Source organism: Sporothrix brasiliensis (genome assembly GCF_000820605.1).
Source record: "Sporothrix brasiliensis 5110 chromosome Unknown Cont17, whole genome shotgun sequence".
Taxonomy (NCBI): domain Eukaryota; kingdom Fungi; phylum Ascomycota; class Sordariomycetes; order Ophiostomatales; family Ophiostomataceae; genus Sporothrix; species Sporothrix brasiliensis.
The window spans coordinates 1,800,699-1,823,039 of NW_024467136.1; the positions used below are offsets into that span (position 1 = coordinate 1,800,699).

The following is a 22,341-nucleotide window of genomic DNA, read 5'->3' on the forward strand; positions in this document are numbered from 1 at the left end:
CCGTCCTTCCGCCTTCTCCTACTGCTTCAACTTGCCTGCGGCGTCCACCAACGCCTTGTAGCCCTGCAGGTTGCGGACAACGCGGACACCGCACATGAAGAAAAACAAAACCGTTGCCATGAGCGGCACCAAGATCATGCCCAGGAACGGATATTGCTTGTACGCCGCCACGTCCTTGCGGTCGCCCACCAGCAGTGTCTTGATCACCGAGTCGAGATTCGCCGGTTTGTACTGCGCGGTCACTTCCTCGAGCCGATTGTCGACCGCAGAGGCCACGGCATTGGCAAAGGTGGCGCCAGCGGCGACCAGGCCCAGTCTTTGGTAGACGTCCACGAGCTGCCAGCCGTAGGCGATGGCGTCGTCAACCAGAGCCAGGAGACGGGAGGCCAGTCCGGAGGCGACGGCCGTAGCCGCTCCGACGCCGACAACAAACGAAACGACAAAGGATATGACGGCAATGGCCAGTGGGTAGAGCAGCTCGTGGAAGCGCTCGCCAAACGTCTTCTTGCCGGCGGCAGGCGTCGATGATGATGGCGTGCCGACCTCAGTGGAAGGAGGCGGCGGAGGCGACTGCGAGTCCATCGTGTTGAGAGACGTGTGAATGTATGGTACCAAGGTAGTGTGGCTGGTTGGTAGCTGTAAAATAATGGCAGAGGTGCGTAACAATAATGGCTTGGATGATAAAGGTCGACTGAGGACGAGCAAAGAGAATGTAGGATGCCGAAGCCGTGTTGTGATGGGGAGGAAGAAGAGATCATAACAAAGGAGTGAACGCGAGGAGAATCAGAAGATGTATCCGCAGGGCGACTGCCGGTAAACAGAAGGAGCTACTCGCGAGGAAGGAACGGCCGGCATCACAGCTTGTTTACTCGGCAACATCTCAACTCGAAGAGGAAGGCAGCACCAACAATGCTTGCAATGCTCCTTCCTCGGTGTGAATCGTTGATTTCCCAATCGGGAAGGACGTACTTTGTACTTTCTCGTTGATCACGATGCTTCTTGCCGTTGATTTATATGAGGAAAACATGATGTCTTTGTTTTTGTTTGTATTTTTTAATTTATTACTACTTATTTTGTTTCTACGAAGGGTTGATCTCTTAAACATTGTAATTCATTTTCAACGTTAAATTATGCGCAGTCGATTTAAGCATCCGCACAGATATTGATGGGAGACGAATGAATAAAATATGAAAATGACAAATAATAAATATCGTATCTTACAATTTTTTTTTTAAAAAAAAACCTTCATCTAGAAGTCAACAGCATCCCGACACGTTGTCAGCTTCACTTTTTCAATTTACAGGTTTGTGCTTCCTACTAAAATTCTCTGCTGAACCGCACATGAGCAAAATGAAGTGTACATTTGGGGGGGCGAGAATGGCGCAAAATGCTCTGAAAATTAGACGAAGACGTCGAAAAGGCACCAGGACCCAGTCGTCCAACCTCCTCGCATCGTGGGTCCAGGGCCCGTCTGGTGGGCGGCAGTCCACAAAAGCCTCGTTACGCTGCGAATATTCCCCAGAAGCAGCCAACAAGGTGAGATGCCAGAGTGGTCTAATGGGTATGATTAGAAATCATATGGCTTCGGTCGCGTGAGTTCAAATCTCACTCTCATCGGGTTTCTTTTGTCTTTTATGTTTTGCTTTTGTTCTCCCGTATTCCTGTCCGTGTTTCGTCTCCTTATGCTCCCCCTCCATCCCTTGCTTCTTCTGCTGGCCACACAAGTCCAGGCGCGCGATTCCTTTTCTGGAGGCCATACCCTTTTTTTACTGTTGTGTTTTCAGATGCATGTATTGTTACTCATACTACCCAGTCGCGTTGCTTGGTGCGCTTATTTTGTGCTGTGTACGTAGGTAAAGAACGGTAAGGACGTGTATCATTATCTACCGAGCTGTATGTCGAGTGTTTTGTGTACAGGTATGCAAACGACCGGCGGCTACAATGCCGGTTCCGTCATGCAGAAGGGGTATAAGGAAATAAACGAGAAAACGAGAAAAGAGCAAAATAAACGACAAGAAATCCAGGTCTGAAGAACGAAGCGTAGACATGGCCGTGATCAAGAAGGCCAACGCACCTCTCCCACTCCCCTAATAAGTCTACACAACCTATGCTGGCGCCGACCGCCGTTGCCGACCGCCGTCCCCGACTACCGTCTCCGACTGCTCGGTGCCAGGGCCCCGCGGTTGCTGTTTTCGACGCTCACGTCGCCTCTCTGGTCGCCGGGTGGCTTGCAGTCCCAGGAGTGGGCGGCCAATGGGGAGGTGACAGACGTGGCGGCCGTCGACAGCGAGTTTGTGTCGGCTGCCCGGCAGTTGATGATGGACGACCGCTGCTGTTGGTGCTTTGGATGCTTTTGGTGCTTCTGGATGCTGCCGGGGTTGTTGCTGGTCAAAAAGTAGTTGCCCTGGCGTGCGCCGGGGACAAGTTTCTCCAGCATGTCCAAGCTGTTGCGCGAGTCGATGGTGGAGTCGGCGTCGGACGCGTTGTTGTTGTTGTTGTCGTCGTTGTTGTTATTGCTGTTGTTATTGTCATTGTTGTTGTCGCTGTCGTTATTGTTCACCTGGCAAGCTGTCCCCGGTGCAACACCACCCGAGACGATAAACGTGCTTCGCCGGCGCTGGCCGTCCTCTTCGGTGATTTGCAGGACGACTTGCTTGGTGATGCCGGACGGGACAACCGTGGCCACAGCCGCAGAGCCCGTGTCAAAGCATCCGCCGGTGCCGGTGCCGGTCGACGACGAGACGGCCGGGCACTGCTGCTCGACATCATAGTCCATTTTGCTGCAGCCGCTGCTCGGCTGCTGCTTGCTGCTGAGGATGCACCGCTGTATGTTGCGTTCTTTTCGCTGCTGCTGCTCGGCGTAAATGTACTCCTCGCTTTCCGAAAAGGTCATGTTGGGGATCGGGTGGACGGAGCGCACGCCAAAGCCGCAGCGCGGGTTGCCCTTGTCCTCCAAGATGAACATGCCGTTGACCGACCGGCCGATGCCGCCCGTGTTGCCGGCGGCGCCGTCCATGCCGGCGCCGGAGCGCCGGACACGCGACGAGTAGCTGCGCATGGTGCTGAACAAGGGCCCGCCCCAGTAGCGCATGAGCGGGAAGATCATGGGCGCGTTGGAGGTGACGACGGCGACAAAGGTCTCGCGGCAGCCCCAGGCGCCGGCCAGCTGGGCACTGGTGGCGGGGTTGGTGATGATGAGGACGCAGCGCAGGATGGCGGCCGCGGTGACAAAGAGGCCGCCGGAGAAGAGGACCATGAGGCCAATCTTTTTGGCGGGCCGCAGGTTGGCCTTCCACAGCATGGGCAGCGGGATGGACATGAGATAGATGTCGGTGAGGACGTTGAGCACGAGCGTGACAAAGACGTTGATGTGCGAGACGGCCGGTTGGCAGGCGTCTAGAGTGTTAGGTGATGGGTTGTTGGGAATCGACAAGTAAAACATACGAAATAAGAAATAAAATAATAACAACGTAAAAAAAAGGAACAAGGAGAAGCAAAGCAAAAACAAGGGACAATAGACGTACTGCCGGGATCAGGGTAAATCTGCCAGTTCTTGGACATGGGCCGGCAGCCCAGCAGAATGGACAGCAGCACGGCGACCCAGGTCGCGAAAATCAGGCCGAAGCCGGCGTAGATGCGGCGGCGGTAGTCGAGGCCCTCTGTCAGTCGCAGGTAGAAGCTGCACATGGACGCCTTGAGCAGCCACAGCAGCAGCGTGTACGTCGACCAGCCGGCCACCTGGGTCTTGCTGCCGGTGACGCGCATGCGGTACTCCTCGGTGTCCGGGCTGAGGGCGGCTCGCTCGGCGTCGGTCATGCCGCTGTTGGCCATGCCGTGCCAGTAGGCGCCGACGGAGTAGGCGAGCACGGTCTCGGCGGCGTAGACGACGGCGGCGACCAGCATGAGGTAGTCGTCGGCCTTGAAGCCGAACATGCCCGTTTTCGAGAGCCGGGCATAGGTCCGCAGCATGATGAAGCCGAACCCGATGCCAAACAGGGTAAAGGCCTCTGTGGTAAAGGACGACATGGTGGCGGCGAGGCGGTAGGCGTTGCGATGGAAGGAGTGCTCAAAGAAGAAAAAAAGGATGCAAAGTGAGGGCGGTGGAGGCGAGGAAAGCGGCGCCGTCGCTAAAGAGGTTGCCAGTCGAAGTCGATGCTCGTTGAGGATATCGTCCATATATGTTGACAAAGTCGTCCAGTTGATCGCAGTGCCGTATGCCGATTTGGGTCGTCGACCGCGTATGCAAATCCCTTGTATCCTATTGACCTGTTGATTCTGTCTCCTTTTTTTGGGATCGCCACATTCTGGCGCAAGTGATAGCTGCGTTTGCTGTAAATGTGAAGGTGAATGTGGATGGGGGATGAGGATGGGGGATGAGGAATGTGTGTGTCAAGCTGTCTTTGCCGTCATGGAGGTATTTCGAGGAGGTTCGTTTATCGGCAGAGGAAGTTGCAATACCTGATCTCTGGTCCTGGTGAACCGAGTAGGAGACAGAGCAGAGCGACAATGTAAGAAAGCAAAAACGAAGGAGACTAAAAAGGGGGCGAGGGGTGAGCAAGGTCGGAAAAAGGAAGCTATGACAATTACTGAAGAAAAAGAAAGCAATAAAGGAGAACATTGGAACCTGCATCATGTAGTTGACGTCCACGTTGCATCGGCCAAAGAGCCCGTGAGGAGGGTCGTGACGAAAGCGAAAAGAAGGCAAAACCAAAAAAGAAAAGAAAGTCAAGTGACAAGATGTAAGACGAAAAAAAAGGCCGTATGTGAGACTGGTAAATAGGGATGGCGACGTGCAAAAAGGAAGCACCAGTCATCCGAGACAGGACAAATCGGACCGCGCAAGGACTGCAAGTGCCGGGCAAGTGCCTTTTGACAGGTTGAATGGGTCGGGGCTGGCTGCAGCAAGGACTCGAGCTGTCCGATGATGCTCGGTCTGCCGGTCTGCCGGCCGGGACGGTGTACGCTGATCAGCTTTTTGTGGGTTTTCCGGGAGACACTGTCCGGATGGTAAAAGGAGAGAAGCTGGGAAAAAGACAGAAAAAAAGAACACAGGACAATGGATCCAGGATGCTACGGATCGAGACCTGCGGCCGCGCCAGGAAAGTGGGAGACAAAGGGAGAGAAAGGGGAAAGAGAACGGCGATGGAGAGGCACAGGTTCTCGTACTCTGAATATCATGTGTCTAGACCCGAGACCCATGGTCAAGCATGAAAATGCAAAGCAATCAAAGAAGAGACAAGAAGCTGACGATCTGTATATCTTTTGATCTGCCGGCACTCATTATGCCGACAGAAAGCACCCCAGACAGACAAAATAAACTAAACTGGGGAGGTAATAGTCGAGTCGCCTTGCTGCGTGGGCGCGGAATACAAGACACACGAGAGAAAAGCAGCAATATGCAAACGGTAAGGTGGTCATACTGCGGGGGAGGAAGGGGAGGATGTGAGACGAGGAGGGTAAAAAGGGCGGAGAGGCAAAGGTGGCAAAGAGAAGAAAAGAAGAAAAAAAGATGGGCAAGTCAATCTCAAAAGTCACTGACAATGCCGGGGATTTGGACCGGAATAGGGATGGATGCCGAAGTAGATTTGCTGGCTCGCGAAGAGGGAAAAGGCAAGGCAACAGAAGAAACAAAATGGATACGTGAAATAAGCCGTGACAGATACAAAAGGAAACCGCATATGAATCAAAGGCGATATGATGTAAACGACAGAGTACGGGGTAAGTTTATCGTAATGACGCCGCACAGGGCACGTCGTAAAAGAGTGAGCCAACAACCGACGGCAGTTGCAAAGCGGCGTTGGCATGGCTATCGCCTGGCTTGACCGGTTGGCAGACGGTGGCACCGAGGGCACAACCGCCGCGACCGCCCCCGTAGTTACGATGTAAACTGCCAAAGGGGGTGTGCGTCAGGAACGCGAGAAAGACGAGAAGGCGTGGCTAGCGGAGTTCTCTGCGTACGATGCAATCTTACGTCTCTTTTCACGGGGATGTCGTATCCGTTTTCCCTGTCACTTCCCCGTACTTTTGTTTCTATCCGTCCAGGCTCGCCCGGCTGGAAAAGCCATGAACGCTTTCTCCAGAACGTTGCCCAACGTTTCCCCAGAACGCCGGGGATCAAGAAACAGAAACCAGCATATGTTCCCTGCACATACGAGTGGAGCCCTCTAGACCATCCGCAGCCTCGAGGGCCTGCTGGCAACGACGGAGCACGACGTACAGAATACTTTGTACACATTATCAAGGCATATTTGCCGGCAGTGTCAGTTGAGCGCGTGGCTCGTTGAACGAAAGCGCGGTTCCTTCTGCGGCCCGGCGAGCGGGTCTCTGGGGGCAAAGCCGAGTCCAAAGTAGAGGGAGAGTGTGTGTTTCATACGCATTCTCTCTTGTTGCTCTCAGTTGAGCTCGAGGACCGGCCGAGCCAGCATCCGTCGAGCACATTCCCTTGCCCAGCGATTACTGTCGATCTACGAGAAACAATGGCCACTGGCGGTGACATGGATTCTTTTTCGTTTGTGGCCAGTTCCTGCCCACATTGTTGTATCCTGCACTTCCATTCGCTCCCTGGAAAGCTTCAATTCGTGTTGGCAGAGTTGCTTGACACAATTGCTGGCTCGCTAGCTGTGTTGGCTCTGGTGGCATCTGCCCACTCTTCTCAACGCTTCCTGGCTTCTTATCAATAGCGCAGTAAGACCGCCGTGGTCTGTGTTTTCTGCTTTCTTTTGCCTTGCTGACATGCCTGCCAAGCCAATGTTTTTTCACGCAATGCGTGGTTTCTTCCGCGTTCCTTGGACACCGAGACACCGTACGACGCATCTGACGTCAGATTGTGGACGTTGGGGCATTGGACATTCCAAATTCGGGTGCATCATGGAGGCATGATTTTCGCGCGCGACGTTGCATTGCCCCTTTTCCATGCTGTTCTTTCTTTGCACTCAGGCACTGAGGCACTGTTGGACGAACCGCTGCGAACGCAGCACTCTAAACACGCAGCACGTTCTTCTGCCGATCACGTCGAGGCCAGCGGGCTGTTGTGTACGAAGTAGGATCGACAACAACCACGAGAGGGAGGATGGTGACATAACTGACACATAAATCGAGTCTACGACATACAGAGGCAGAGAACACACTTGGACATGCTCTATCCTGTCTTCCTATTCTTCACAGCCAGAAAGTCCGCCGATCCCATTCGATTTGATTGCTCACTCGCCGATCAAAAACGTCAAGAAAAAAAGAAGACAAAAAAGAACATGCGACGAATTGTACCCCGAACCGAGTAGAAGCAGAAGCGGCGACGTGGCCACTGGCCAACATGGCTTGGTCTCTTGGTCCCACAAAGCTTTGCATCGCCAGAATGCCAGAAGAAAGGCTCAGAAGGCTCAGAAGGTTCAGAAGCTCAAACGACCACACAGAAAAACGCCGTATATCGACCGGGGTGCAGCCGTGGAAGATGTGCATCTCATTCAGTTGCAGCTGCGCCAATGTTGCCCTGCTGCTGGGATCGACGCCGTCTTCAGTGGGTTCAGTGCATATGCGCACACACTGCCGAGGAAGGCTGAGAGCTAGGCAAAGAGCACAAACAGGAGAAGTTATTCCACCTTGCTTTGCGTACATTCGTACATTGTAGACATTCGACGACACCGCACAAAAACCGCGGTGGTCTTTGCCTTTTGAACCGGCCGCTCATCCGTCATCGCTGATCGTTGGGCCGTTGTACGGGCCTCGGGGCTTGCCGTAGAGGTTGATCTGGTGTCTTTTGTTCGCCAGCAACGGAGGTGCTCGCAACAGCCCCTGCAAATGATACTTGACGGCACAAAACAATGTCAACCTCTTTTTCTTCCATAGCCAGACTCCCACATTGCTGGGATGGAACCACGTCCGCCCGGTTGGGCATACACCGTACGACGGTATCGCACATTGTACAATGTAAACAACCCGAGATCCGATTCATCTCCGGCATTGGCCGTCGACGAGGGCCATCGATGAGCGGCACTGCACCTCCCGTCTCATGCTCATGTCTCTCATGTTTTTCATGTCTATCATATCTCTCATGTCTCTCAGCTCATATTTGTCACATACAATGTACGGTGTACATCGAGCCCCGATAAGCTGCCTCAATCTCTCCATCACGTCCGTGCTGCGCGTACTCTGAGAATTCTTCCTGTTGTCAGTCTGTCAGTCCGTCTGTCAATCTGTCAGTCAGTCCGTCTGTCGATCCGTAGGTCGATCCGTCTGTCATCCACCCTCGTCCGCCCACACGGCCAACAGCCAACAGGGGTATTGCGGGAAAGAACACCACCGAGACCACGAGTCAGGAGGTATTCAGGGATCGCCAGCCGCGCGTTTTTGCCCCTCTCCCCTCTCTGGTCGACTGTACAAGATACTTTCCGCCTTCGTCTCCTCGTCTGCTCTGGCCAGTCAGAGAAGCTGTTGTCGGCTGTCTTGGCATAGATCTACGCTGCCATTGGAGCTCCTCCGTCTGGAGCCATGCATCCAGATGCAGAAAAGTGGTAGTTGGACTGCGTTGCAGCTGGAGCTCTCGTTACAGCGCGACAGCGTATCGTTGAGTTCCTTTTTTTTTTTTTTTTTTTTTTTTTTTTTTTGCTCCTTCTTAGTTGTCTTGATTTTGCAACGTTCTGCTGTTCGATTCTGTTCTGTTCTTGTTCGACAGGCCATGCCGTTTCACCTGCGTTGCCAATTTCCACCTTCATCAACTCCTCGACCGCTGTGATCCGTCAGTCCTTCACCGCTCTCACTCACGCACCCCAACATGACTGAGACGCTCGACCTCGTCGTCGTCGGCGCCGGCTGGTTCGGCCTCTGCGCCGCCAAGACACAGCACCAGCTGCACCCCGAGGCCACGCTGGCCGTGCTCGATGCGGCGCCGACTCTGGGCGGCGTCTGGGCCGAGCACCGGCTGTACCCCGGCCTCAAGAGCAACAACCTGCTGGGCACCTACGAGTACCCGGACTTCCCCATGGACACGGCGACGTATGGCGTGAAGCCGGGCGAGCACATCCCGGGCGCCGTCGTGCACAAGTACCTGGCCGACTACGCGGCGCACTTTGGCGTGGCGGCGCACATTCGCGCCAACACCAAGGTGGTGTCGGCGGCGATGCGGGACGAGGCCGCGGGCGGCGGGTGGACGTTGACGTTGGAGGGCCGAGCCGACGGGAAGACGACGACGACGACGACGTCGACGACTACGCTGATCGCGCGCAAGCTGATTGTCGCGACGGGCCTGACCTCGGAGCCGCTCCTGCCACACATTGCCGGCGAGGAATCGTTTGGCGCGCCGCTGTTCCACAACCGGGATTTCGCGCAGCACGCGGACACGCTGGACGTCGGCACAGAAGGATCCAGCGGGGAGGAGGCGGCGGCGCCCAAAAGGGTGGCCGTGTTCGGCGGCGCCAAGTCGGCCTGGGACATGGTCTACGCGTACGCCGCCAAGGGCATCGAGGTCGAGTGGATCATCCGGTCGACGGGCCACGGCCCCATCTGGCAGGCGCCGCCGCACGTGACGCCGCTCAAAAAGTGGCTCGAGAAGCTCGTCATGACGCGCATGCTGACCTGGTTCAGCCCCTGCGTCTGGGGCGACGCCGACGGCTACGCGGGCGTGCGCGCCTTCTACCACGGCAGCGCCCTCGGCCGCCGCATCACCGATGCCTTTTGGCGCCTCCTGGGCGGCGACGTCCTCGCCGCCAACAAGTACGGCGCCCACCCAGAGACGGCCAAGCTGCGGCCCTGGAGCGAGGCCATGTTCACGGCGACGTCCTTTTCCATCCTCAACTACCCGACCGACTTCTTCGACCTCGTGCGCAGCGGCACCGTGCGCGTCCACATTGCCGAGATCGCCGCGCTGTCGCCCCACACCGTCCACCTGGCCGACGGCACGCGCCTCGCGGGCCTGTCGGCGCTGGCCTGCGCCACGGGCTGGAAGCACGTGCCGCCCATGGCGTTTCTGCCGGCGGGCCTCGACCGCGCGCTGGGCCTGCCGCACGCGCCCATGGCCGACGGCGGCGACGAGCCCGTGTGGACGCCGAGCGCCGTGGCGCGCGCCGACGCGGAGATCCTGGCGCGGTTCCCGCGGCTCGCGAACCCGCCCGTGCAGAACAAGGCCCTGGCGCCCCTGCTGGCGTCCGGCGGGCTGTCGAGCGCGGACGCCGGGACGCCGTCGACGCCGCTGACGCCTTACACGCTGTACCGGTTCGTGCTGCCGCCCGCCGAGCGCTTCGTGCGCCGCCGCGACATTGCCTTTGCCGGCGTCGTCATGAACTTCTCCGTCGCGCTCTCGGCCCACCTGCAGGCGCTCTGGATCGTGGCCCTGTTCGACGGCGCGCTGCCGGCCGCCGTCGTGCCCCCCGCGACCGCGCCGCCGGCCGCCTTTGCCCAGGGCCTCGACGCCCTCCAGTACGCCGCCGTCGTGGCCGCGCGCTTCGGCAAGTGGCGCTACCCGGCCGGCCACGGCAGCCAGTTCCCCGACTTTGTCTTTGACGCGCTGCCCTACTTTGACCAGCTGCTCGGCGACCTCGGCCTGCCCATCTACCGCAAGGGCGGCGGCTTTCTGGCGGAGGCCACGCGCCCCTATGGCCCCGAAGACTACAAGGATGTCGTCGCCGAGTGGCAGGCCAAGGTGAAGGAGGACGAGGCGGGGCGTGCGTAGGGGTGTCGGGGTGCGAGCATGGTTGATATCCTTTTGCTTTTCTGTATTGTGGCGTGTTGTAAGGGTGAATGCTTGTTTGATATTGTTGGATTAAAGTACATAGCCGTATGTCTTGCGAGACATGGTTACTATACGAATGTGTTTGCTGTCAAAACCAGCCTCCACAAATGCAGGCCTAACCCCCTCCCACACTCGTTCCCTCCGACGTGTCGCCACGCGCCCGCGTCATCTCCCAGCCCCGGTGGCGGTACCGCGCCGGCCAGATGCCGCACCGCCCGGGCGCCAGAATGCCGTTGGGGTCCAGCGCGTCCTTGAGCCGCTCGTGCATCGCCATCAGCGCGCCGTCGTTCCAGCGGTACGTCCCCGCCACCTGGTCCATCAGCGCCAGGTGCGTGCGGTACTCGCCGTAGCCCAGCGCGGCCGCGTCGTCGACCATGTCGCGCAGGCACGCCAGCGCCGCCGCCTTGCGCGCCGCCGACGTCCGGTCAAAGACGAGCTCGACAATCAGGTGCATCTCGCGCAGGCCGACGCAGAACGCCGTGAAGCAGTCGATGCCGTGCTCGGCGTGCCGCGCGCGCGCCAGCGCGTAGAGCGCCGTGGCGTCGGCGCCGCGGATGGGGCTGACGGGCGAAAAGGCAATGTGCGCGCCGCTGGGCACCCACTGGCACCAGCGCAGCTCGTGGAGGTCGGGCGTGCCGGACGCGATGCGGTCGCGCGACCAAAAGTACTCGTCGGCCGGCAGCGTGGCCGTGTCGATTTGGCGGCAGCCGGGGATGCGTCGGAAGGCGGCGTCGATGGCCGCCAGTTTGGGCGCCCGGGCCTCGCGCGGGCCATACGCCGTGCCGTAGTATGCCCAGGTATGGTCGCCGACGGGGCTCGCGGCGGCCGCCGCGTGAATCACATCCTGCGGGACCAGGCCGTCCACGGGAGCGTAGTAGGTGGCCCGCGGGAGGCCGCGAACGGCGACGGATTGCGTGACGTGGCGAAGCTGGGCGACGTTTTCGAGAATGTTGCGGATGCGCAGCGGTCGGATGATGTCGATCTGCGTCAGCTTGTGAGAATACGTTGCATAAGAGTGTCAAAAGAAACGCAGACAACAGAAGTTGACTCACCAGCGGTGCCAGATCCTCCTCGTTTTGAAATGTGTACAGCTGCCTGTGTCAGCACTACTGTATTACACAATCACACAACTAATGCAGCGACGTGCACCGCACCACGTACAAAGCTCTCGTGGCCGCCGGGATTCGGCATCAGCGTCATGCCCATCTTCGTCACAATGCCAAAATTCGACTGCGAAAAGAGGCCGTCCGAAAAGGGCCCAAACCCGTACGGAAACGCCTGCCACGTGTTGTTGCCCGGCAGCGCGCCCATCCCCGTCCGCACGACCTCGCCCGTCGGCAGCACCACTTCGAGGCCCGCGTGCATCGCCCAGTGGTCGCCGTAGGGCGTGTAGCCGACGCCGCGGTCCACCGTGTTGCCAATCACCGATCCGCCGCCCAGGTCCGGCACGTCCACCCACAGCGTGTCGCCCAGCCCGCGCGCCTGGATCGCCTCGTGCAGCGCGTAAAAGGACACGCCCGGCTCCACGAGACAGGTGAAGTCGTCGGCATTGATGTCGAGAATCGCCCGCATGCGTCGTCCGAGGTCCACCACCACGGATCCACGCACCCGCGGCGCGGCGCCACCATATCCTACTGGGATGCGTCAGATTGGGGGGGGGGGGGGGGGGGGGGGTACGACGAAAATCTAGGACACGGACGTACAGTTGCGCCCCATGGAAATGGGGAAAATGGGAATCAGGTACTGGTTGGCCCAGCGCACGACCGTCTGCACGTCTTCCGTGCTGCCCGGATAGACCACCGCCGAGGCCACAAACTCCTCGTCGTCGAGAATCGTCATCATGTCGTGCGTGTTGGGATGCTCCATGTACCAGCCGTCCTTGAGCGCCTGGTCGACAATGTCGACATGCTCGCTGCCGCCGAGTCGAGCGCGCAGGTCGGCCATGGCCGTCTGGAACGTCTCGGCCGTCACGCCCACAGGAAGCGCAGGCACGGCGCGCCGACGGGGCATGTCGGTGTCGGCACCGGCGTTGGTTTTGAGCTGGTAGACGGCCGCCTTGGTGGCGCGGGCCTTGTCCAGGAGGTAGACGGGGATGCCCGAGTGTGCCTCTGGGAGTGTCGGGACGTCGGTCATTGTGAGATGCGTGGGGCTGTTCTGATGGTGATCAAGTCAGTTTGACATACGTTGAAACAGGACGGTCGCCCATTGACAAATGCCTGTCGATTTATATCCGTATACCGAGCCCACGCCTCGGCTTCATCAACTCTGTTTCTTGGCTTTACCCCGCGAGCGGCAGCATCTGCCGATGCGCAAACGCCATGTTTGGGGAATAAACGTCGGCGATTGAGTTAATTTATTGCTCAAGTCCGAGGGAACGTGAAGGGTGGTCAGTGACTATGTGGTTCGTGGATAGTAGCAAATAAACTTGGATTTAAAAAACAATTTTTTAAAAAAGACTTTACTTTTGAATTTGAAAATCAAGTACAGCCCTCACAGCCCGCAGCCCGCAGCCCGCAGCCCGCAGCCATTGGTATGAACTCCGTACACCGTGTCCGTGACTCCTTGTAGCCCAAGATCACCCATAAATTATCAAACCCGTGTTCCAAACCAAAAACGTAAAACCTTGCCAGGTGCCCAAAATATAAACTCCACGTGTTGTTCAAATGAACCCCCACAAAGTTTCCCTTGTCAATCCTTCCAGGCTGCATCCCCGGCGCTCCAATGATCTCATATAGTACGTGAGCCAGTGCCCCCTAGTGCTTATGTTGGCTGCTGCTGCCGCTGCCGCTGCCTTGTGCCGCTGCTTGCCTCCGTCTCACCATGTAGGCCCTTGCTGCCTGGACTATAAACTGTTAGCAAGGACGGACACAACGCGCCTCGGGGTCTATAATCTGCGCCAACGCAAACAGACTGGGCTTTGGGGAGAATGGAACTAAAACGTACGCTGTGCCTCGACTTTGTTGAGGCTGCCTGATGCACGTTCGCCTGACGGGTGATGGCTTGTCTGGGCCAGGGCATTTTGGACAGCCTGGCTGCCACCGTGCACGGCACACCGGCCCTGTCCACTGGTTGCCGCCAATGGTCCTTGCTGCTTGTCCTGGTCGTCTGTGCTCGGGCCGCGTCGGTCGTCGTCAACACAGCAGTCACAAAATGCCTGGTTGGTGGGAATTTGAGCAACCTCGGGCGTCCCACTACGCGATATGCGAGGTGTGGCGGGCATGGCTGTTGCTGCTTCTGTTGCTGCTTCTGTTGCTGCTTCTGTTGCTGCTTCTGTTGCCGCTGATGCTGATGACATTGGTGATGCTAGTCGCCCCAAGGCAGAGGGCGGGCTTGTTGGCGGGCTTGGTGCAGCTGGTGGCGACAATGGAGACGGCGACGACGACAAAAAGGCGCGGGCAGCACGGAATGCAGTAGTGGGTCGCCGGTGCTGGCGGTCGGCACCAGGGTGGCCAAATCCAAATCCAGGGCGGCCAGATGACGGCGGCGTGGGGAGGGACGAAAAAGACAAACGCGCGGTGGCCGGTACAGGCGTGGAGGCGGAAGCGGAAGCGGAAGCATCTGGTGTCTGCGGTGGTGTATCCGTCTTGTTGGCACTGCCGCTGTGTCCTCTCTTGCGCGACTTGTCTCTGGCTGGAGTGCCATGCTGAGCTGCCGAGGCGTCATCCTGTTGTGAGGCCATGTCGTGGTATCGGAGAAGCACAAGGGACGCTGATGACCACCGACGGATTCCGGTTGCCAACACTATAGTCCGTCGCCTGTACTCCGGAGCGTCTGTTGGTCTACGCTGTGGAAGACGACAGAAAGTTGATTTTCCTTTCTTGAAAACAAAATGCAAACCCAACAGCAAACAATATAGAATGACAAACAAAAAGAAAACAACATGCAGCATGCAAGGCTGGACAAACAAGACCATTTATACGACGTGCCCAAACCCAGATCACATCGCGGCAGGGCTGTGTCTGTCAAGAAAAGGCGTCCAATTGCGAAGCGCGCCTAGAAACGAATGCTTGGCAACACAAATGTATGCTCCTATGCTTGTTTCTCTCCTCCACCGTTCTGTGTAATACTTCCCCTGCTTCCAGTGCACGGGGTAATTGGGAGGACGCCAACAAGGTACGAGCGCCCCTGCTTGCCGCCCTCGCTTCACTAAAGGGAGAGCTCAGGGTAAGCAGGAGATCCACGCTCATTTGGGGTGGTCGCCACAATACTGGTAGCCGCAGCACTGGCAGGGGGTTGATTTGAAGCATTATGTGGCGTCTCTGCCGTTGCAGGCGGGCGCCCACAAGACGCGCCAATGCTACCCTGAGGCTCCAAGTATGGTGGAGGCCGTTTTTTTTTGTTAAAAAAAACTGTAACAACCTTTGTTAACTCGGCCATGTCCTGCGGTCAGCCTAACGGACAAGGCTGCCAGGTCCAGATTCCCCATAGCCTTGGCTTCCCGTCCATCTCCTCTGTGCCATTCCTCAAAGGCGTTCCATTCCAACACCTAGCTCGATCATCCTCCGGGGACCGTTTGAGGCCTCTTTTTTTATTCGACCTTGGCGTGGATCTGTTTCTTTTCTATCGTTCTTGACCCTCGTGTAGCCCAGTCGGGCTCAATCAAATAGCGCGTCAAGTCAACAAATCCTGGCAAAGTCTCAACAAACAGCCGCCACAGCCGCCGTCAAACCATTGTTTGTCCCCTTGGCAAACAAATATTCACAACAATGGACAAGGATGCTGCCGCAATTTGCCACCTGTCTCTCCGCAGGGCCCTCAGTGCCATCGTGGCCTTCGTACTCCTCGGAGCATGCAGCGTCATGACCTCCACCTCACACATTGCAATCCTACGAGAATCCTTTGGCGTCATGCCGCTCGAAACAACTGGCGCCTAGATCATGTCTTCATGTCGGTTCATGTCCTCGTGTCCGCCAACAATTAGATAAGCAATGAGTTTCAGCCTTACCTTGAGAGTGCTCAATCGTCTTGGACATGGGTATCTCACAACAGAGAGGTGGCGCAGTCCATGGTACGAGGCCAATGCCAACTTGCACGATAACTCGTACAAACAGTAACAAACATCTCAACCATGAGCCAAGGAAAAGTGCCTTCAAAATGTGGTTGCGTCCTACTCTATATAACTTGCAATAAGCTCCCGGAAATTACCGGAATATTAACGGCAAGATGGCCGAGTGGTTAAGGCGTTGGTTTTAGGCCACTAACTTTCCTTGTTCAACGAGGAAAGCGGTTTTAAAGTCACCAATCCGAAAGGGCGAGGGTTCGAATCCCTCTCTTGTCAATTTTGTACGCAGAAAATACCGACTTTTTTGTTTGATTTTTTTGGGACTGTTTAACCTTGACACATCGTCACCATTTTTTTGTGTGCCCGTTGTTATTGACTATTCGGTAAAGTGAACACTTGGCCACGATTTTGGTCTCGCTACTTGTTGAACTTGGAGTTGAACACCGCATATTTTGTATTTGCTCTCCAAACAGCCGTCTAACAAATAGAAAATATACTACCGTGCGAACAGCACACGACAGTCGATAAAAGTACAAAAATGCCCCTTCCATTTTATGGTTATTGCCCACTGCAAATATGCCATCTTCTGTGCAGACGAGGTCTTGTGGAAGAGCAACGTCTCCCGAGTGAGATCTCCTTCGCCAGCGCCCCGAATCATGATGAAACCCCATGGTGTCCTCCGAATATAAAATAAAGTCAAAACAGAAATAACAAAAAGATAAAGCAATACAATTCGGCCAAAGAAAAAAAATTTAACACGAAGGGACAAAAATGAAAGCAGTATAATCTATGCGACCAAGGTTCGCCCAATGTGGTACCGATACAGAAAAATGCATAATGAACATAATGAACTGAGGTAGAAGAAAGAAAAAACCGCACGACCAAGTCTCAACCGTCGATGCCGTCTGCAATCGCGAGACGCTGCTTCGTCGACTTGGCCTTCTTCACGGGGACGCGCTTCTTCTTGCCGCCAGCACCACGTGCATCGCCGCCATCAACAGGTGTCGCGGCACCCGACAGTTTGTTGTCGTCAAAGTTGCCCTCGCCTGCATGTCTGTTAGTAGTTGCTCCGGATTGCCGCGTCCACGGCGAAACGTGCCCGGAGGCATTGGGCATTGTGAAAAACTCACCTTCGTGGTACATGTCGTCGAGGCTCGCGCCGCCGTCCATGTCCATGTTGTTGGCGGCCGCATTGCGCTTCCGCTTGCCGCCGCGCTTCTTCGTGGCCTTGTCGTACTCCCCGCTCTCCAGCAGCTCCTTTTCGCGCCGCTCAATCATTTCGGCCTGCTCGTCGTCCGCCAGCCACAGCGCAATGTCGCGGTTGCGGTTGTCTTGCGCGCGGCGGCCCGAGAAGTCGACACCCATCGACGACGCGCCGCTGCCACCAGAAATGACAACGCGCTGCACCTCCTCCTTTTGCAGCGCGCGCTTGCGGATCCGCTCCTCGATCGTGCCCCGCGTGATCAGGCGGTACACCGTAACCTGGCGCGTCTGGCCAAGCCGATGCGCGCGGTCCATGGCCTGGGAGTCAATGGTGGGGTTCCAATCCGAATCGTAAAAGATGACCGTGTCGGCCGACGTCAGATTGATGCCGAGACCACCTGCACGCGTGGACAGCAGGAAAACGAAAATCTCCGGCCGCGTCTGGAAATCGTGCACCGTGTCGCGGCGGTCCTCGAGCTTGGTCGAGCCGTCGAGGCGGCAGTACTTGTAGTTGCGGTACGTCAGGTACTCCTCCATGAGATCGATCATGCGCGTCATCTGGAAGTACAGCAGGACACGGTGGCCTCCCTCCTTGAGCTTGAACAAGAGCTCGTCCAGCTTGGCCAGCTTGCCCGAGTCGGTCACGAAGCGGCGCATTGACGGCACCGCAATGTTTGTGAATCGCTTCTTCTCCACATCGGGCGCCGGGAGCATCGGCCGCGGCGGGTAGTCCTTCCATGGCACCTTGCTCGTCACCAGCGCCATTTCCTCAACAGGGTTCGTGCCGTACAGGGCACGCCGCATGGGGATGTTGAACAGCAGGTCGTCGCGCTCGGTAACGGTACCACGGCTGCTGCAGGCAAGTTCGATTGGCGGTGCCGATGCATTCTCGCGCCCAGCAGCCTCGACGCGCGTCAGACCGGTGTTGTCGTACGTGGTGCGGGCCACGTTCATGAGCGAATCAAGAACACCCTCGCCCGTAACGTCAGCGAGGGCCATCCGGTTGTTCCGCTCACGGATTTGGAAAAGGGCGTGCGCCGGAGTGAAGCCGCCTCCATGGGCATTTTCGTCGTCGTACATCACCTGCATGCGGCGAAGGCGAGACGAGAGTGCCGACGACGACGAGTGCTTGCTCAAGAGCTCGGCACTGCGGGCGAAAACATCACTGTGAGACGCACGGTAGGCCTCACCCGGGCTCGTATCGGCGAAGCGCAGGAACGAGAAGGCGCCGTCCTCCGCAGCGCTGGCCCGGATGTTCTCTGGCTTCCAGATGTTCATCAGCTCGTAGAGGTACTTGCTGCGGAAACCGGCAGTGTCGTTGTCGCTGCCAACCTGACCGAGGCGGCCGCCTTCGCGGGCGATGAGGCGGGGCAGCCTGTACTCGATCATGTTCCGCGCCGAGTAGCCGACGGGCACGTTGTTGCCCTCGCGGCTGAACGAGGCGGTCTCGGCAAAGTAGGACATGGAGAAGGGCGACGCCGTATCGGCACGCTCAAACAGGTCAGGGTGGTTGCAGACCTTGCGGAACTGCATGACAAGGTTCATGAGGGTCTTGGAGTCATTGTCGTCACCCAGCGTGGCCTTCTCGATCAGGTCCATGATGCTGATCTGGTTGCGGAGGTTGGCATAGTAGGCGCGCTGGCGGTAGGTCAGGTCGCAGAAGACGTCCAGCTCAATCTTGTCGCCGAGCTCCTTCTGCACATGCTTCTTGACACGCCGAAGCATGAACGGCTTGAGAATCATGTGCAGACGCTTCAGCTGATCCTCGTTAAGTTTCGTGTTGCTGGTCGCGTGCGATTCGATGTCTTTGGAAAACCATTCGCTGAATTCGTCGTGGGAATCGAACAAAGACGGCATGATGAAATGCAGCAGAGCCCACAGCTCTTGCATGTTGTTTTGGATGGGCGTACCCGTTAGCAGAAGACGGTTGCGGCAGTGGTAGTTCAGCAAAACCTTCCACCGCGAACTCTGCGAGCTCTTGATGGCTTGCGCCTCGTCCAGAATCATGTACTGCCAACGCATCTTGGACATGAAGGCCACGTCGGCCACGACCAGCTGGTACGATGTAACGAGCACGTGGAACTGGGCGCTCTTCTTGTACATGGAATGCCGGCGGTCCCAGAACTTGCGCAGTACCTTGCGGTCGCCCGCTGAGCCCCAGTACGGAAGCACCTTGAACTCGGGCACGAACTTTTGGATTTCCTGCTGCCAGTTGTGGAGTGTGGACGCGGGCGCGACAACCAGGAAGGGACCCCAGATGTCGTATTTTTCGGCGAGGTAGGCCATCACGGAGATGGACTGGACCGTCTTGCCGAGACCCATCTCGTCGGCAAGAATACCGTTGATGCCCTGCTCGTAGAGGTTGACCAGCCAGTTGAGACCCTTGAGCTGGTACTCCTTGAGCTGCGCGTTGAGGAGCTTGGGCTGCTCAATCTCGACGTCGCCAAGTCCGGTGGGGTTCTGGAAGTTCATCTCGCCCTCTTCGTCCATGTCGTTGTCGTTGTTGAACTCGCGGGCCTTCTGCTGCGCCTCAGCAATGGCGCTCTGTGCGTTGGCCATGGCCGCGGCGCGCAGCTGAGTCTCATCTTCGGCGTCAAAGTCGAGGTCCTCGAAATCAGTGACCTTGGCACCCACGGGGCCAGATGGCTCGTCCACAGTCAGGCCGTTGGTTTTGTGTACATCTGCACCGTCGGCGGTTTGCTTGGCGATTTCGTCGGGGTGGTCGGTGCTGCGCTCGACTTCGTCGGTCTTGATCTTCTTGCCGATGAAATGGGAGTAGAGCTCCGTCTGTGAGATCAGGAAGTTGAGCTTGCGCTTCTGCCGGGCGGCTTCGCGGTCGGCTTCCTCCTTGCGGGCGTTCTCGAGCTCCTGCCGCTCAGCGGCTTTGCGCAAATCGCGCTCTTCGCGCTCGTTGCGCTTCCAAAACGTCATCATGTCGCGCATGACGCGCTTCGCGCGCGCTTGCAGGTCCTTGTTGCCCTTATTCGTGCGCAGCTGCCACCTCTTGGCCTCCTTGGACGCGAGCAGGGCCGTCTTCTTAAGATTGGAAGCCTTGGTCGAGTATGAGTCGGTTGCGAGACGGAACGTCTTGCTGACGTCTTTCCGGGCGAGATCGCGCCAAATTTGGTCATAGATCTGGATGAAGCCCTTCGTCTGGAAGGGATCCTTGGGCGGCTCAGCGGCGGCGGCGGCCGCAGCAGCAGCCGCAGCAGCAGCGGCCTTCTCCCTCTCCCTCTCTTTCTTTGTTAACCTGGGCTCGGTGTTCTCCTTGTTCGAGTACCCGTCGTCACGACCAGAGTCATCGCGGCCAGGCGTACCATTGGCGCCGGAGCCCTTCTTAAACTTGATGCGGATCTTGGACGTTTCCTCTCTCGAGGGCAGAGCCTCTCCGGCGTCCAGAGCTGCTTGGGCAGCCTCTGCATTCTCCTTTTCTTGCTGCTTCTGCTCTTTGGACTTCTTAAGACGGGATCCGCCCCGGCCCTTGATCTTCCCCTTGCCCGGCTCCATGTCGGTCGCCTGGAAGGTGGCCATGGTGCCCCCCTCGAGGTTCAGCTCAATCGCGGCGTTGCGAACGGGGCCCTTGATGCCCTTTTGCAGAATGAGCTTGGTCTGCTGCACCTTCTTGTTCGCACGTTCCGCTTCACGGAGCAACTTCTGGCGCTCGTGCTCGTCTTCCGCCAAGGCGGCACGAGCGAGCGCAGCCTTTTTCTGTTCGAGGGTAACAGCCATGGACTTTTCTCTCCGGCGCTTGCGCTGCATGTCCTTCTTGCGCTCCTTCTCGGCAAACAGTTCCTGCTCGCGGACCTCCTGGAGCGCGTCGTTGTAGTAGATCTCGTAGTAGCGCTTCGTTCCCAGATAGCCGTGATCTTCGAGGCGTTTCGCCAGCGACTCGGCCAGCTCGGCTCTGCGGACGTGGCGGAGCTCGGCGTCTTTGGCGGCCATCTGCAGCTGGCGTCGGCGCTGGCGCTCCTTCCAAGCACGCTGCTCCTCGTCGATCTGCGAGTCGTCCAGGTAGTCGTGCGCATCAAAATCTTCAGCAGTGTCCAGCTTCTTCATGAAGCTCTGGATGCTCTTTTCGGCGGACGCCGAGGAGGAGACCGAGATCTTCTTCTTTTGCTGGCCGTTGGGGCCACGCTTGGCCGGCACGCGAGGCTCAGGAGCAGGCGCAGCGAGTTTTGTAGATACGCGACGCGACGCCTTCGGTGCGGCCTCGGAAAGCACGGAGTCACCGTCTTTGTCCACGTCTTTCGACAGTCTCGAGCTCGACGCCCGGGGTTTAGCCACGCGACGTGGGACGCGGCCCTGCTTCTTATCATCGGGCTTCTCCAATTTGATGACGCGCCTGCTGCGGCTCGTTGTGTGTTCGGAGTCTTCATCGACAGGGGGAGGAGGGGACTTTGCTCGTGGTTCTTCGGCAGCAGGCTCGGCGCTAGAAAGGATGTTTGAGAAGGACATTAAATCGGCTGTCCGCTTTGGTGTCTGTAGATGATAAAATCAGCAAAATGTGAGAGATATGGGTAGATGGGCAGAAACGGTATCAGGATGCAATCGGCAAAGCCCGAAACAATGCAGCGTAATGGACTTCGTGAAGAATCAAGGTGCGTCGCGCTTAAGGTGTTCGCTTACACTTGCCGGAGCCGAAGCCTTTGATGGAACTGGTGAGCTGTCCTTTGAGTAAGCAGAATGCCCGGACGTGCCGTTTGGCGGTGGCGAGCCCAGGCTCGTCCATGGTGGCTGCCGTAGAGATGGCGAAGCCATGGTGATGGATGGATTGGGAGAGTGAGCTGACGACTCTGGTATGGGAACAGCAGGTGTCGATTCAGAGCGGTTTCGAGAATGAGAATGCGAGACGGGGCTGCGTGGAGCAGCGGCCGACTGTGATGGATGGCCGTAGTTATCGTGATGCTGTCGATGGGGAAAGGGAAGATTCTCGAGTCAGTCCAAAATATCCTTTCACGCTCGTCGATGCTGCATTGTAACCGTGTGGCAGTGGATGGGAGAATGCATTCAGGGGTCGTGACGATATTCTGATGGGCAATGGGAAGAACAACACGCGTTTATCGCGAAAGACTTGATCCTCGCAATGGTGGATGATGGCGGTGCTGATGAAAAATTGAAATGAGGGATGGAAATGGGTGTCGAAAAGGAATGGACGGTACGAAGAGGAAAAGAGGACGGAAAATAGAAAATGGAAAACGGAAAACGGAAAACCGAAATGCAAAATTGGGTGATGGAACAAAACGCGAACAATTGAGCCAATGATTAAGTGGAGGCGTGGCGGACGAGAAAAAGGGAGCGTAAGGGAGAGAAGGAAAATAAGGGCCAAAAAGCGACAGGAGAAATTTTGGAGACGGAGCTGCGCGGTCATGGATGATGAGACAAAGGGCGTAGGCATAAGGAAAGCGCAATGCGTCAG

At 57.2% G+C, this 22,341-nt stretch overlaps 6 protein-coding genes and 2 non-coding genes across 8 annotated transcripts; 2 read left to right on the forward strand and 6 right to left on the reverse strand.

The window, feature by feature from the left end:
- Window positions 1-18: 18 nt before the first annotated feature.
- On the reverse strand, window positions 19-582 carry SPBR_03283 (uncharacterized protein; the record flags this gene model as incomplete). The annotated part of the gene is made up of 1 exon (XM_040761586.1): window positions 19-582. One exon carries the CDS (start codon window positions 580-582, stop codon window positions 19-21), a length of 564 nt encoding a protein of 187 aa, XP_040620534.1.
- Window positions 583-1,535: 953 nt separating this feature from the next.
- Window positions 1,536-1,617, forward strand: SPBR_09493. The gene has a single exon. It is a non-coding gene; the product is annotated as a tRNA-Ser (tRNA).
- Window positions 1,618-2,146: 529 nt separating this feature from the next.
- SPBR_02568 (uncharacterized protein) lies at window positions 2,147-4,026 on the reverse strand (the record flags this gene model as incomplete). Its single annotated transcript, XM_040760871.1, has 2 exons — window positions 2,147-3,396; window positions 3,525-4,026. The coding sequence occupies 2 exons, from the start codon at window positions 4,024-4,026 to the stop codon at window positions 2,147-2,149; spliced, it is 1,752 nt and encodes a 583-aa protein (XP_040620535.1).
- A 4,723-nt stretch (window positions 4,027-8,749) lies between these two features.
- SPBR_02495 (uncharacterized protein) lies at window positions 8,750-10,783 on the reverse strand (the record flags this gene model as incomplete). The annotated part of the gene is made up of 2 exons (XM_040760798.1): window positions 8,750-10,696; window positions 10,760-10,783. The coding sequence occupies 2 exons, from the start codon at window positions 10,781-10,783 to the stop codon at window positions 8,750-8,752; spliced, it is 1,971 nt and encodes a 656-aa protein (XP_040620536.1).
- Window positions 10,784-10,835: 52 nt separating this feature from the next.
- On the reverse strand, window positions 10,836-12,853 carry SPBR_02501 (uncharacterized protein; the record flags this gene model as incomplete). Its single annotated transcript, XM_040760804.1, has 4 exons — window positions 10,836-11,702; window positions 11,773-11,811; window positions 11,882-12,354; window positions 12,424-12,853. The coding sequence occupies 4 exons, from the start codon at window positions 12,851-12,853 to the stop codon at window positions 10,836-10,838; spliced, it is 1,809 nt and encodes a 602-aa protein (XP_040620537.1).
- Window positions 12,854-13,473: 620 nt separating this feature from the next.
- SPBR_03094 (uncharacterized protein) lies at window positions 13,474-14,399 on the reverse strand (the record flags this gene model as incomplete). Its single annotated transcript, XM_040761397.1, has 2 exons — window positions 13,474-13,562; window positions 13,664-14,399. The coding sequence occupies 2 exons, from the start codon at window positions 14,397-14,399 to the stop codon at window positions 13,474-13,476; spliced, it is 825 nt and encodes a 274-aa protein (XP_040620538.1).
- A 1,478-nt stretch (window positions 14,400-15,877) lies between these two features.
- On the forward strand, window positions 15,878-15,998 carry SPBR_09494. The gene has a single exon. It is a non-coding gene; the product is annotated as a tRNA-Leu (tRNA).
- A 612-nt stretch (window positions 15,999-16,610) lies between these two features.
- SPBR_02180 (DNA helicase INO80) lies at window positions 16,611-21,683 on the reverse strand (the record flags this gene model as incomplete). The annotated part of the gene is made up of 2 exons (XM_040760483.1): window positions 16,611-21,404; window positions 21,552-21,683. The coding sequence occupies 2 exons, from the start codon at window positions 21,681-21,683 to the stop codon at window positions 16,611-16,613; spliced, it is 4,926 nt and encodes a 1,641-aa protein (XP_040620539.1).
- Between the last annotated feature and the right edge of the window lie 658 nt (window positions 21,684-22,341).